At 33.3% G+C, this 16,028-nt stretch overlaps 1 protein-coding gene across 4 annotated transcripts in view; it reads left to right on the top strand.

Moving 5' to 3' along the window:
* LOC125069572 (supervillin-like) overlaps nt 1–16,028 on the top strand; it is a 187,133-nt gene that overhangs the window by 94,764 nt on the left and 76,341 nt on the right. For 3 of the 4 annotated variants that reach the window (XM_047679098.1, XM_047679099.1, XM_047679101.1), the window contains 7 exons: nt 6,339–8,706; nt 10,810–11,282; nt 11,846–12,118; nt 12,544–12,726; nt 13,035–13,370; nt 14,610–14,740; nt 15,156–15,722. In XM_047679098.1, the coding sequence (XP_047535054.1) occupies nt 6,339–8,706; nt 10,810–11,282; nt 11,846–12,118; nt 12,544–12,726; nt 13,035–13,370; nt 14,610–14,740; nt 15,156–15,722 (4,331 nt within the window). The remainder of the gene's footprint in view (nt 1–6,338; nt 8,707–10,809; nt 11,283–11,845; nt 12,119–12,543; nt 12,727–13,034; nt 13,371–14,609; nt 14,741–15,155; nt 15,723–16,028) is intronic. The other variant, XM_047679100.1, reaches the window with a different exon arrangement.

Consider the following 16,028-nt stretch of genomic DNA (forward strand, 5'->3'; position numbering starts at 1 on the left):
ATCTATATCAATATATTAAGAAGTGTAAATTAATATGGTATAATATAATTGGTAATTTTTATTATCTACGGAACCCTGGCACCCATATCTTAACTATAAGTAATGCCTAAAATCAAAATATTCTTTATTCAAGTTGGTTCATAAAATCTTTTTTGAATCGTTTACGTTACAGTAGTTGAATTAAATGTTAATCTATCACTGTTTTGGAAAGTAGATCCTACCCAGAACTTCAAGGAGCTCAGTATTACTCTTATAAACCATTTTAATTGCAGAGTATGTCAATACTATTAAATACTATTAAATTTATAAATATATCTTGCCTAAAAGTCAAGACTATAACAATACTAACACACATTTTTATCATGAATATAATGTTGTATTGAGTACTACGCCTCATTTACCAATATTTTTTTGACATCATTTTTAAATTTTTAATATGCCAAGTTAATAGAACTGTGGCATTTTATCACATAATATATTAATTTCCTATTTAACTAATTTAACCTAAACTGAACTCTTTATATTGTTCAACATTATTATAATTTTTATAATAATGTTGAACATTATAATATAATGTAATATATATAATAGGTATATATTAATATATTGATGTTATAGCTAAAACCAATGCACAATTACTTTTTAAAATGTGAAATATTTTTTGTCTATGAATCATTTAATCGAACAGGTCGTTATCCCTGTTCGTTCTTCGAACCTGCGACCTCGTGTCATTGAAACCATTAGGCAGCCGGGATAGTGGGACTGTCGTTGACCTCGGCTTGTTTCATTCATCTTTTATCATAGATTATTTCACTCGACTTGTCATAATATATTGCAAGTATGAATTTCTTTATTTTTACATTAGCAGCCTGTAACTTTCCCACTGCTGGGCTAAGGCCTCCTCTCTTTGAGGAGGAGAAGGCTTAGAGCATATTCCACCAAGTTGCTCCAATGCGGTTTGGTGGAATACACAGTAGACACTTGCAGGTTTCCGATGTTCACGATGTTTTCCTTCACAAGATGAATTATAATTCAGTGGTGCCTGCCTGGGCTTGAACCCGAAATCATCGGTTAAGATGCACGCGTTCTAAAAACTGGGCCATCTCGGCTCTTTTAAAATTTTTAATTTCTTTATGTAAATCAATAATTTTACTAACATAATACATTATATTAACAAAGTTGGGAAACCGGGGAAATTTTCTTCGTCAGTATAACAGTATAGACACTGTATTTTTGTTTATTTGCTTATTTTGAGATGTCTTTCTGGGTGTTTAAGAAAAAAAATAATAGGTTATCTGTGTATGTGGGGTAAAAATCTGACACATTTGATGAATTTACATTTTGTTTTTATACTGATATCTAAATGTGTTTTTTATGGCGCTCATTAAAGGCAAATCAAAGCGATGTAACCCCTGACCATACTTGAATATTAATTAAAATAATAAAAAAAACTAATTTAAAACGTTTTATGACGATTTTATTACGGCTGTTGTTAAAGCCATAACTTTTTCACTTTATAACTTATCGTTCGAACTTGATTTTATTAAAGACAATGACTTCCAATACGAGATTCCTTAAATTTACTGGTAATATGTTAAGTAAAATTCCTATATGTGTCCTTTAGGACTCATTTATGAGAATAATGATAATTGATATTAAATCAACTCAAGGACAACTGGTTATATGTTATTATATTTTAAAATTGAAGTAAAAATTTAGAAAATTTGGCTACAAAACTTTTATCTGGCTTTTTTTTTTAATTTAACAATACACCAGAACCGTGTACGACTAAATTGTAGAACTAAAATTTACAAGTTATAGTAAAGTTTCTTAGTATGTATTAAAAAATATATGAAATAATACGGATTTAATTAAAAAGAAATTTGTATCGCGTCATTTTATTTGAAATTAGTTACATAGACGATTTCATTACATTATTATGATACATATACATTTATTATTTATTAAATCGATGATAAATACACATATAATACGTCGATATAATAAGTATACCATATATATGAAAAAAAAACTAACTATGTCAAAAATCGCTTTTTGGTAAGAGCATGTGACAATTACAATAAACATAACAGTAATCTTTAACGTGAATTTGATTATATCTATTAATTATTATTTAATTATCTTATTAGATTTACTCCATGTTTTAATGTAACAGTGGATACTTTTTTAGCTTATGTAAGACTTATTTTGGTATCTAATGTCTATGTTGCTATGATGTATGTTTCCCGATAATACAATAAATAAATAATAAATATACTTATTATATCGATGATTAATTGAAAATAGGATAGACAGGATATATTATCTGTTTGACCAATTGTTTATAGTTGATATATTTTATTTTGTTTACTGCCTTTCTTACGGTTTTAATAAGTCTAACGAATATTACATTTCAAATACCCATTGCCAGCCATTTCCCGATAAAAGATATCCGGAAGGACATAAACCGTCGTCTTGTCCGTCGTTAGGTGCCTTATTTTATATATATTTTTTATAGTACCTACATCTCATTTTATTGTCCTCGCATAAACATTTCATAGCCTCTTCAAAACTGAAGATATACGATGCACTTCAAACGGAAGTTTAAAGTTAGACTTATTTGATGTTACATGGACTTCATTCTCTCGTAATTTCGCCTTCACCATAATTGGGTGCCATTTCGCAAACTATATATATCGGTGTGGATTCTCGTGGCTTGTAACGTCGTACTTAATCAGTATTACGTAAGATGAAACCTTTTACATGTACGTTACTATTTCCTGTAGTAGTAATGTAGTATAAAATATTATTTTATGTATAGTTTGTCATCTTGTGTTCTGTCAACTCTATTCAAATCATGTGGCGAAATTTTAAGAACCCGTAGTGCATACGCAAGTCGAAAAATAATAAATATGTAATCTCGCCTTTGGGAATCGTGTTTAATTGCCTTTAAATTGATTTTTCCGCTTGACTGGGTGCGTGCCAGGTCAAGGTTGATATCAACTGGCTAGGCTGCAAATCTTGTTAAGTATCGCTGGTTAAAAATTTAATAACTTATATTAATCTTTAATGGTGATGATGCCCGTCGGACCGGGTTCTAATTGAGTATTAATTTTCACAAATATGTGCTCTAATATATGTACTCACTCTCGGTCTGTGTCAGGTAACACAAGACGAAAACTGCTTTATGATCCTTCAAACCCCAAGCCTACTGAGTATTCCTTGAAATTAATCCCTTTTTTAAACTTAGTGGCTCTATCTAAATTTCAACTCAGGGATTTGGGAAATGTATTTGCCTTACAATTTAGTGACTAGACAAACGAGGTCCAAAATAATTAACAACCAACTGAATAACTAGTTACCAAAATTTTCCTTAATAAGTCTTCAGTGGAGTCGTAATGATATTATAATCCCCAAGCGTATTATACCTACATCATACCAAAATTTACCAAATACTCCCATTTCACGTAAGGTGTTCTGACCCCTATTTGTCCACGGGTTCACCACATCGGTCTAGGACGATGACTTTGTAACCCGAACTCTATATACATTTATATTTCAATCCACTTTGAACTCCACTGGGTTGACTATGTTGGAAATTAAATCTTCGCTAGTACACTTTGATCTGAAGCTTGTGAAAATTAGTAATTTACCTTTGATTATGTTTGTTTATTTGAATTTTTGATTAAATCGTTATATTAAAAAATATATAATGAATGACGTTATATTATACATTGTGTTTATTTTGTATATGATTTTGTTCATTATTTTTTACATTTCTTTTTGCATTGCAACATATTAAAACGCAATAAAAAATTATAACCCAGTATTAAATTATTAATATTATCGGTTAAAGAATTTTTTTTGGAGAAATGAATGCTTAAATTTTATACATATATTTCGACCGAAAAATATTTTTGGCAAAAAACATGGCGAAATAAATTAATTACTGAAGTTTCACAGAATGTTGACTAACTTATGCAAACAACCTTTGACACACGACTGGTGTGGTAAGGTCTAAGCTCGAAATTAGTATATATTTTTTTCATATTATCGGTGGTTTGCTTTGATATAAGTAATGATTATATATATATATATATATATATAATCATTACTTATATCAAATATCAATATATCCTTAATAAATATCAAGATATCCTTAATCTTACAGTACCTTTGTCTATGATAATCACTTACCATCAGGTGTTCCATTTGTCAGTTCTGCTCGTGTTTCATAAAATAAGAAAAAAAGGTTATATTTAATAAATCATTCCATAAGAAAAATTGTAAGAAGAGATAACTTAATTTACTCACTTGGAACATATGTCTAAAGGGAATGTCCATATCAATAAAAGATTTCTTACAAAGATTTACATGATATCTCTTTAGAATTATTTGAATAAATGATCATGAGTAGCTTTTTATGTCATCTCGAAGTATAGAAAATACAAAAGCCTACTTCTACGTCGCCTACACCAAACGGACTTTTCTCCCATATTACATTCTCCTTTGTTACCAAGCGTGGTCGAAACTGGGACGAACGAAGTATTGGTTTGGCTTTGTCAAATGTAATTTTTGCTTCGAAACGTCGCTCTTGTTATTCGAGTCGTTGGAAAACATTGCTCTTTTATCCGATACAACGGATGTGTCGCGCCGGTTCGTTTTACGTGAATAATTGTTTTAAATCTTGTCACAATTGTGTTGTCGGCTTTTCATATCTTCGATTTTTAAACTACTAACACAAGACGTGCAAACATTATTTTGAAAAAGATTCCTCCAAATCGACTGTTCTCTAATTTTAATAGACAGTTTTTAAATTGGTGACCAAAACAGCTGCCTTAAAGATGAAAGATAAAATAAATCTCTTATTTTTAAATTTCCGCAGTTGATAATTTGGAAAAATAACACGTCATAAAAGGAGTTATTTCAGTTAAAGCATTAACTATATTAAATTTTGTATCTGGATAAAAACCTCTAGGCGTATAATTTTATGAACAAATTTTGTTGTATTAAAAGTCAATATAGTCACTGTTCTACAATTACTGGATACGCCAGCTAATGGATTTCTGTGAACACAAAACCGTAATGATGACACGATGAATGAACGATTAATATATGAGGTTATTTTGCATGACCTCTATGAGTCAAGAGGAAAATAAAAATATGAGAATATAATGTTTATTAAAATTATGCACGTATAATCATAGGTAAATACTCTTTCGATATTGCGGACTTTTAACTCATAAGCAAGTTTTTAACACATATTCAAGTATTTTATTCAATCACCAGTAGGTCTAACTACCGTTGCATTTAAATGCAATGGTGTTTATTTATTCATTAAATGACTATACTATTTAATTTATCACTTTGCTTTAGCATTTGCAAGTTTAATACCGAACATAATGCCGTTGGATGTAAATACATAGATTATAAGCGTCAAGTTTCTCGCTAATGGATCCTTATGACATAATTATAGAAGGTATAATATTATGTTACATTATTATTACAATCGTTTTATTATATTTACGGACATCGTACAATTGCAATGACATCTTGACTTTGACCGCTTTCTAGAACAAAGCTGTTTGGACTGAGACTATTTTTACCCGATTACTGCAAGACAAAAAGGAGGATTTGAAGTCATGTATGTTTATACGTTCCAGTATGGCTCCCAATTTGCATATTATATCCAAACAACGGATGTAAATCTAATCATACCTAAAAAAATCTTCAAAAAGTCTTGATCTAATGTTGTGGTATGTTTTGCCATGATCAGGTGTGATATACCTACACACTTCCATCTCAAACCACTTTAACCTCAACCCTTGCCTTGCCACGTTCCCAGGAACAATCATACTAGTTCTACGTGTACTACGTGTAGTGGATTTGTTTCATAATCCAATGATTAAATAAATTACTTGATAAATTATTTTCATATTAACATTTTCCTTAAATATTAATAAAACATATTATGAAGAGGTTTCCGCTGTTTTAATAATGTATTATAAATAATATTTGTTTGCATACATCTAAGTTTGTTTAATAAATATAGGAATGACTCACTTTAAATAGTAAACATTTGCTAGAATCAGACCTGAATAATATTTCTTTAAACATAATAATTACATTACACAATGCAACACGTGTTACGTTGAGGTCACTTAACAATCTCTGACGATATCCAACTAAAAGGCACGATCGACGTTTGCGCAGCTGTCAGTGAACTCGTGTAGAACAATACGCTCGCTGGTTTACAATTTCCTCTTCCGTTTAAATCTCGTTACACACTATGTATTATTATCAAACAGAGAAATTAATTTTGTTTTGTTTTGTTTCAGGAACTGCTACAAAGACAAAAAACCGTCGGTCTCTAGAAGCAACGCATCTCAAGAACGAAGTTTCACAACAGTCTTCCAAAGTATCACCTAAAACCAATAATTTACAATTTGGTTTCAAATCAATTTCCAACAAAAATTCTGCAATAAAAACCACTGATAAACGACGTAGTGTTGAAGGTGGTATCAAGCCTAGTTGTATACCTTTGTCCAAAAAAAATCTCGAAAAATCAGGTAATTATAATTCAACGTCACCCCTTAAGCAGGAATCGATAAAAGAAACGACAACGAAAGTGGATAATACAAAAACTAAGTTGGATCAATCTAGAGGAAGGTCTTTACTTAGAAGTCCTGAAAAATCTAAGAGTGATCCAGAAAACGGTCGTAAAGACAAAGTTCATCGAGCTCAAAAAAGTAGTGAAAGTCTTAAAGAAAAATATCATAATTCAAAGAAAAGACTGACTAGTTTAGATAATTCTCTAAAAAGTGGGAATAATACTACAAATATATCTAGTAAAATTATATTGAATGATAATTTGAACACGAATTCATCCGTGATTCCTAATGTTGGTGAGTTCGGAAATTTAAAAAATAGTGCAAACATGTCCACACTCCATGATACTGTTAGACCACATGCAAGCAGACTTTCTCAGGAAATGGATAGTTTAGCTGCTTTGACGAAACAAACTTTAGATAGGGTTAACAAATTATCGAATAACTTAACTAGTAATAAGTTACATGTGACTGTACCAGATTCTCCTCGTTATGACACTTTATTTGCATCGACATCGGAACAAAAAAATAATAGTCATACATACAACTACGGATTGGTTAACGAACGTTCTGTTGTAAACAGAGGCGTCTCTGAAAGATTAAAAGATATAGACACGGCAGCACAGAGACTGATCGATTTTGAAAAACAAAGTGCAATGTTTTCTGATCTCAATAATGATTCTTCTAGTCAAAATCGTCGTCTTGATAACTCTTCGACGTCTCACCATACGCCTGTGTCTATATTAAAAAGGAAATCAATTCATGAAGAAAATAATATTACAAATCCCCCAAATAATTCTATTACTTCTCCTCCTGTTACTTTCTCTCCAAGCGTTATTGAATCTCGCAGTAAATGCCGTTCTGAAAACCGTCAACGTCAAGGTATATTAAAAAAACGTCGCAGCTTGGATGAGTCACAAGTCGCTAGGCGAAGGTCTTGCAGTCCGGAAGTATCGTTTGCTGATGATGGTTCATCTGATACATGTAAACCAATATTAAAGAATAGAAGATCATCATTGGAAGACGTTGTAAGGAATCGGTCACCAGATGGTCAAATACAAGGCATCTTAAAAAGAAAAATGAGTCGAGAAGAAGATCATTTAAATGACGATATTTCACACGGTTCTCCGGAACCACATGGTATTCTAAAACGAAAATCGAATTCAAGTTCCAGTAGCAGTACTACATCATCTCATGTATCTATAGCACAAGCTGTGCTGCTGGCGGCTGCAGGTGGTGCTGAGCTAGTTGAAGAAGATAAAGAAGCAGTACGACCTATTCTAAAGAAAAAAAGTTTTTCTGAAGAAAGACCTTCTCCCGACTTACTGTCCTCGGACACACCAAAACCGATATTAAAGAAAAAATTGACAGAACACGACGATTACGATTATGAATTTCCTAAAAAACCAATTCTAAAATCATCGAAAAAATTATCCAGCGATGAGGGACATACATCTAGTTTCGACATGAGCGAAGACGACAGAAGTTCGCGAAGACCATCACTACTTAGATCACGAACTTCAGATCATTCTGGTTCAGAATGTGAGGCGCTAGTTAAGCCAATTTTAAAGCAGAGAGGCTCGAGTCTAACTAGGGAACGCAGCCAATCGCCACGCCCACGGCTTTCATTTTGTGCAGACAACGATGCGAATATTAGTGCGACGAATTTTAGTAGCGATGCGAACGACTTGTTGGCGGCTGGTCCGCGACGAGTCTTGAGTCTCGACCCGGAAGAAAATTATCCGAGTGCAGTGATCCGACGGAGAAATTTACGACCCAAAGCAAACCCTCGGTCAATGAGTTTGGTGTGTGACGTGAACGACGAACTACTCTCGATTTTAAATAATCGCCGATTGAAAGTAGACGAAACTTGTGAGAACGGACTTTGTGACACTTGGGAACGGGATAAACTTACAGACGATAACAATTCAAAAACTTTTCCATCGATTGCGTCTCGAATTAAGAGTATGGAACAAGCTCTTACTAAAGATAATTTCTTAAAAGATCAACCTTCAACATCCAAAGTGAAAAATCGTGATAAAGAGCGCCATAAAACTCAACCTGTCACCATCGACGAAATGAGATCGATAGCAACAAGGTAAGATATACATACATAAAGTATTTTTTTCTATTACTAGTTTGTGACTCATAACGGGGTTAGAGTTTTAAATCTATTAGATTTCACTATTTAAGTTTCAGTCATATTAAGCATTGTCAAAATGTCACGATTTCTAAATGTTGTCATTACTTTATTGCAAGTAATTTTGATTTTCCGCATCGACGGTGTCCTTAAATATTGTTTTCCTGATGTAAAGGTGATTATACGCTTTGTGTCGATTGTAGTGAAAGAAGCTGAGTCTTGGCACGTGTCCATTATTTTGATGAACAAATACATCGTGGGCGTATATCAAATGTTACTCTCATTTTACTTTTTGGGTTTTGTTTTCTTATTGAACACAGTTTAGTTTGCACAGCTAGTTAGTTAGTTAGAAAAGAAGTAATGATTATCTTAATTATATATTTTATTCAATAAGATACAAATATATGATGTGATGAACAATATTTGAGGTCCTGCTTTTTTTCTGGTAATGCTTACATCTCGCTATCAACGATTTTGGTTGTATTTATTATAATTTTTATACATTTAGTAGATGCTTTTAAAAAAACGTGTTTATATATGAAATTTCTGAATTTGTCTTTGTTGAATTAGTTTAACGAATAAGAAAGTATAAAATGCATAAATATCTCCTAAATATTAAACAATTAAAATTCCTTAGCAATCTTCCGACGATTTTAATAATAATAAAGATAAGCAAACTATTTTTTTCTCTCAAATGACGAAAGTTTTTATTTGAACATTTAAATAATTTAATTTTTAAATTAAATAGAACTCTAGATTTACCATTCTTTCGTCAAGACGTCTCATTTTGATCTAATTGTTTTTCTTCTCAAAAGGATAAAAGTAGTTAATCAGATAATGTCTTCTAATTAACGTTTCGTAACTTTGGTAAACATTTGATGCTAATTTTGTGAAGAGCAGTCGTCTGACATCATCTAGTGGTTCAGCTTACTGTTTGAATCATTTACAGTCTGGAAGCGTAACAATTAAATTTGGATCGTGTAGCTCTATCATTATTTTAAGTATATAATTCTGTAAATAATAAAGAAAGTTAAAAATGTACCGGTTACTTGAAGAGTGGCCACAATTTAACTTGTAAGTATTATAAATATCTAGTCTTCCTTACGTTTTAACATTGTATTATTTAATCAAACTTTGTCTATCCAAATTGATTGTACCTTTTTATTGGCTTACTTAATATATAAACAGTGGTTACATTACGTGTAATAAATTGTTAAAAGGTCAATTAGTCTTTCTATCAGATTACCTACTATGCGTGATATTCAAGACGTCGTTATTTATACTTGGAATTCTCACAGACTATATGTCTTCTTGGTCGTATTTTTATTATAATGTCGCATTCACTTTATCGGTCTCTTCTAATTTGGGACGATATAATTCGTCTTTTTACGTACGTCTGAGATTGCATTAATCTGGTCAGTGATTAACTTCGTTCGTGGTAGCATTTACTGGTACAGTGCTAGTTAAGACGGCATGTTGATGACGGAAATAAGCGCTCCAGTCGTTACTGGGTCAGCACTATTTCTGGCTCTGTTGTGCTACGCAGCAGGCATTCAATATTTTATGACCAGAACATCTGATGCGGGGCAAGCTCTTGATGCCCTTAATTGTTGCTTTTTAATTTATGGCTACAGCGATGTTTTTTATAATAAAAAAAAAACATGCTATTCGCAAAGTTTACCTTTGATGTATTATATGAAACAAAATAAGTTTTCTATCTTATAGTGATTATCATAAAATAATAAGTAAATGAATGAATATTTATAAAATTATTAAAGAAAAATATCTAAAAAAGAAATTAAAACAGTACGAAAAGGATAAATTAAAAATTCGTGATAAAGTCTTATGCTAATAAATCACGCGATATCAAACTGGAAATTTATATTTAGAATAAATTGCCAATGGTGTCGAACTCCTTTAAATCCATAAACAAGGCTGCCAGTCCAAATCACTCATGCTATAACTCATCAGAACATATAAAATGAAACTGAAATATCAACTATCTCTTTCTAACTAACGACGAATGTTCTACATTAACGCATTTCTTTTCTCATTTCGCAGTTTGGAGCCGGGCCAAGCGAATTTCCAAGCGTTCGGTATAGCGGGCTGTAGTTTTCCGACCCGTTCCGTCGAGTCCGGTGCTGTTCTCTCGGCCAAGGGCCCCTGTCTGGGGGAGCCCGAACGAGATCCTTTTGCAGACCTCGACTCACCACAACTGGATTCCAACTTGTTCTATGCAAATTTACCGATAGAAAACGGCGTCTTAAAAAATGTTGTCGCTAAGAAAGACAGCTTTGGTGAGGCTACGTTTCTAGATTTTGAAAAGATCTGCGCCGATAGCGAAGCAAAACAATCCACTCTAGATGAAATCGAACAAGAAGTAAACAAGGTTCGCGTCGCTCTGGACGAGGACTGTCGTGCTCTAGATGAAGACGAATGTAACCAAGCCGAAGCAGATAATTGGAGCCTAAACGTGTCTTGTGATAGCGGAGTTTACAATCGCGCCTCGTCCCGCGACTCCGGGCCGCATTCTGGTTAGTATTACATTAAATGTGTTATTAATCACCGTTAGTAAATAGCAATTGGTCAGTTTGAATAATCATTAAATTTATTTTTAACAAATTGAACGTTCTGGATGAATGTACGTCGAATCCAACTTTTGACTTATTTAGTCTTTGGGGCAATCAAAGCTAACTGTAACAGCGGTCATAAAGGAAACATGTGGAAAGAGTCGAAATAGTCGGCTTGCATTAAACGATGTTTGTTTATGTTTATCGTTAAAATTAGAACTGTCTCGCTAGTCATATTAGGATGGTTTTCAAAATAATTCTGTTTAACCTTGTCGATGTGTTTCTGTCCTTTCATTTAGGTCAATGTAATACGTGTAATATTCATTGTCAGCGCTACATTTTAAAGGTTGCTGGTAAATTATCAGTGAAAAAAAACAAATGTATATTAATGTATAAATTCGATCAACGTGTTTTAATTTCAGTTTCAAAGTAACATTGTAGTCAAATTTCTTGCACGCAATACTGTATTTTGTGTATGTCTATTTTTGTTCGTGCTCGAGACTAATACTTATATTATCGATTTTCAGGCGAGGAGTTGGGTTTGATAGAGTGTCAAGAAATACATGAAAACCAAACTACAAACAGCAGTAACGATTGGTCATCAACATCTATAGAACAAGGTCTGCTCAATATGGACCGTCACAGAAAGTCAACGGAGAACGAGGCCCTTCGAAGCCCGGAGGGAAATCAGAGTGACGATGAGAACAACGATCACTCCGGGTTCGCTCTCGGTTTGGTGAAAAGCAACAGTGTAGTTGCTAGAGCCAGTATGTGGCAACAGTTACAACAGCAAGCTAAAGGTTAGTTGTAATTATTTTAAAACATTAAATTCACATTAAAATTATATAATATAATTATATTTGATATAATAGTTTGGATATATCGTGAGGAAAATGCTAAACATGATTATATGATATGCATATTGGAATTATGTTTGTGTACTACGATGGTCGATTAAACAGCGTACGCTTTTTCTTATAAAATGTCTTTCTTCAGTAACTATGTAACTAAACCCCATTCCAGTAAATGTACATACAGGTCGACAATGAATCCGTTTGATTTTATTTAGTTTGATGTAAGAATGTTTTTTTACATAAATGTGTGTATTTTTGTCGTTATTTTTATATTTTATTACCTATGCTTTTTATCAATATATCTGTGTATGCCTATCATCTTATCTGCTGTGTTTTAATTTATATCTGATCAAGCGTATTTTCAATTACAGGAACACCAAAACCGCTGATTCGTCACAGTCGCTCAAAGTTAAAGGAGGGGCCTTCGGTGACGGAGCGGTTCAAAACACAAGCCATCCCAACACAGTTTCCAGAGGTTACCAGCCCCCCAAATGAGGGGTTCTCTCTTGCGCAATCCAAAAGCACTGCAAACGTGCTAGACAGAGACGAAGATGGTAAGCCTATTTAAATAATTTAACTGCACATTAAATATAATTTCCTTTACTTTATTTTCATAGCGGTAAATATTCATTTTCATTATTTATCAATATAGTACGCCGTGATTATTTACTACCGGTAACATTACGGAAACGTTACTTAAATAGCATGTAAATTGCATTTGGTACCGACGAAACGCTTTCTGTCTTTTGATTGTCGGCTTTATTTCTTTTTTGCATGTCCTCGACTACTCTACTATGTGTATGTCCCGGGCTCTGTTAAATGCACAATGTAATGTATATACGCACACTCTCACCGGTGGCAGCTAAGTTAGACGAGGACGATCCAGCCAAGATGTCGCTCGCAGAGAAGATGAAGATGTTCAACGCGAAGCTAACGCACAAACCACCCGTCGCTGGACTGCCGCGACCCAAAGACGATAGGGTGCCCAGGGCGTCCAGGCTTAGGACGATGCCGGTTCTCGCTAGCCAAGTCCAGGAGGCGATGGAGCAAAACGAGAGACTGACCAAGTCTTTGACCCACGAAGACGTACCCCGTAATTCAGATTTTCAACTCAAAATGGAATTATTCCGATCGGCGAGTGCGAGAAACACGTCCTTAGAATATCTCATGAGGCAGAACGCGAAATTCAGAAGCTTAGGTCTGATTTAGTTCTTTAATTTGTGTTTTTTTTTTTTGTCGATTTTTCCGCTTGTCGTTTCGCTTATTTGGGTTCAGCACTAATTTATTTCTTAAAAGATTCGCAAGGTAAGTGGAATAAATCTCTTCGCATGTTTTTCTTGCACGAAATATACTAATGGTATTATTTATCTACTTATATAATTCTACAGGATTTTATTTATATTTTTGAGGTAATAAATAATTATATAATTTTGTGGTGATTTTCTTATTTTTATAAACACTAACACGTATTTCCTACTCCGTTCCCGTCCTGACTATGTTTCCTTATTTATCTAAAAACAAAACAATTAACACTTTGCCGCATGCATTGGGAGTAATCTGTAATTATAAATCTTATATTATGATATGTTTAATACAATTACTAGCTTTTGCCTACAAATATATATATCCGTATGAATACCTTCAGGCGGTTTACTAGGCGAGTTAAAGGAAATAAAGTAATTTGGACATAAATCTAAATGAAATCCATCACATTTAGCGGATGGGATAACTTGAATAATACCTACGTTAATATCACAATTAGCGTGATGAGATATCTGGTTGAAGCTTGATTGAGTTGTATTCATTATGGGATATCACGTGTACACTGTACATCCTAATATGAATACTATAGATGATGGTTCTTTGAAGTTTTTCTCGTATATAATGAGAATTCCTTCTTATCATATATACCACGGACAAGAAAATACTTTAAATATTAAAAAGACGCAAGCAAGAAAAAGTCCCCAATTACATATCTGAAAATAACTCGATATTTCAACATCCTTTCGACTCGTTTAACATGTTTACTTTGTGTATAATTTGTATTGCACCAAACTGGAATCTATTTCGAGAGAGCAAACATGATATGGCACATTGTTTTCGTAATAACAGAATATTGACTTCGTAATACTAAAACAGGTGTTTTATTTGGCAAATGGACAATAATCATTCTTATTTATAGGATACAAATCTTTCCGTTTTATTGTCTGCCTCTGTATATTCTCTGTAAGACGTTGATCTCTGCCTTAAAGTTGTATTGAAAAATGCTGGGTTTAAGTATTTGTATTGTACTTCTTTAATGACAAGTTCACGAGTGCGTTTTATGGGTATTTTTAATATATTATTAACCAAATGCTTCTAATATATTGTATGGATATTGTTTTAATAGCCGGGCTGTTATTAATATAATCTTGTTTATATAAAATTGTTTGTACAGATCTCGATGATGACTCGCCTACCGAAAGAGCTCAAAGGATGATAACGCCCGAGGTTAGAGGCATACTGAAGTCGGGGTCGACTGTTGTCCCTTCGAAGCCCAAGACGTTGACGAAAGGAGAAAGTTCTGAGGTTAATAAATTATCCTATTTCTTTTTATATTTATCATATTTTAATATATAATTTTTGTATGATTTAAACTGAAATGATTTATAAAAAAGTAGTTGTCGCCCGCGGCTTAACTCGCGTTTTAGGTAGTCGTCAGGTGTCAGCTTAGGTTAAAAGAAGCCTATGTTCTTCCTTAGAGTTCAAGCTTGTATCATACCATACACACATACAAATTTCATCAAGTTCGGTTCAGTGGTTTACACGTGCGAGGGTAACAAATAGAGTTACTTTTGTATTTATAATATTTGTATAGACTAAATATTCTATAGTTTTAGTTAAAAAAATATGTTTTAAACCTTATCTGACTATATATTCAATTAAGTGGTGTAGTACATATTTAATTTTATAACTATTAAGTATGTTTTTTTATTTTCTACAGGGCTTAAAGGATGAGGGCATTGACAGTTCATCAGAAGATGAATCTGCATCTGCGTCCAGCGTCTCATCATCAGAGAAAAGTTGTTCCTCCTCAGATAGTTCAGAAGACATACCAGACCCAAAGCCTCGAAGATTCCAGCGTAAGAACAACAAGCTGAAATCGTCCAGAACCGACTCTGATCTTACGAGAATACTACAAGATCCATACCCTCGCAAGATCCAGCTACCAGGAGCTAATGAATTAAAAGAGCGTATCAACCAAGCTAAAAATCCAGATGTTAAAATACCAATGTTGGGGAAACTTGGTAGGAAACCATCAGAGGAACCGAAGAGCGAAGAAGATAAGGCTAGATACAGAAGATTCGTTAAGAAAATCGATGAACCCTTGCAACTCGGGAAGTTACGACGGCCAATGGAGAAAGTCTCGTCTATGGAGGAAAAACCGCCGATTCTGAAGATATCCGCCTTGAACCAAGCGGCCAAGAACAAGTTCTTCGGTTTGGAAGGAGATAAGAAGGAGAAGAGTATTGACGAATTAACAGCAGCTGTTCGGAAGTATATACCGACGGTCAGTAGATGTTATATAACATACTATCTTATTCTAACGAAACGCAATATTTATTAACGATCTTAAGTACGAGTACAGGAGTATCTGGTTGTGTGACGTATAACTTATTTTTTTTTTTTTAAATAAATTCAAATATTCGAAAGACAGATGCAAAAATATTTCGATAAAACGTCTGTCTGTCGTTTAGGATTCTTAGGCTATGACGGTCCTGAGATCATGATATTCAAAGATTTTTTTTATTAAAAATAACTTAGTAGCAGCTTTTTAAGTGTTCACCCACATTATTACGAGTGGATATCTAAAGAG

The sequence above is a fragment of the Vanessa atalanta genome, chromosome 15, assembly GCF_905147765.1.
Source record: "Vanessa atalanta chromosome 15, ilVanAtal1.2, whole genome shotgun sequence".
NCBI lineage: Eukaryota > Metazoa > Arthropoda > Insecta > Lepidoptera > Nymphalidae > Vanessa > Vanessa atalanta.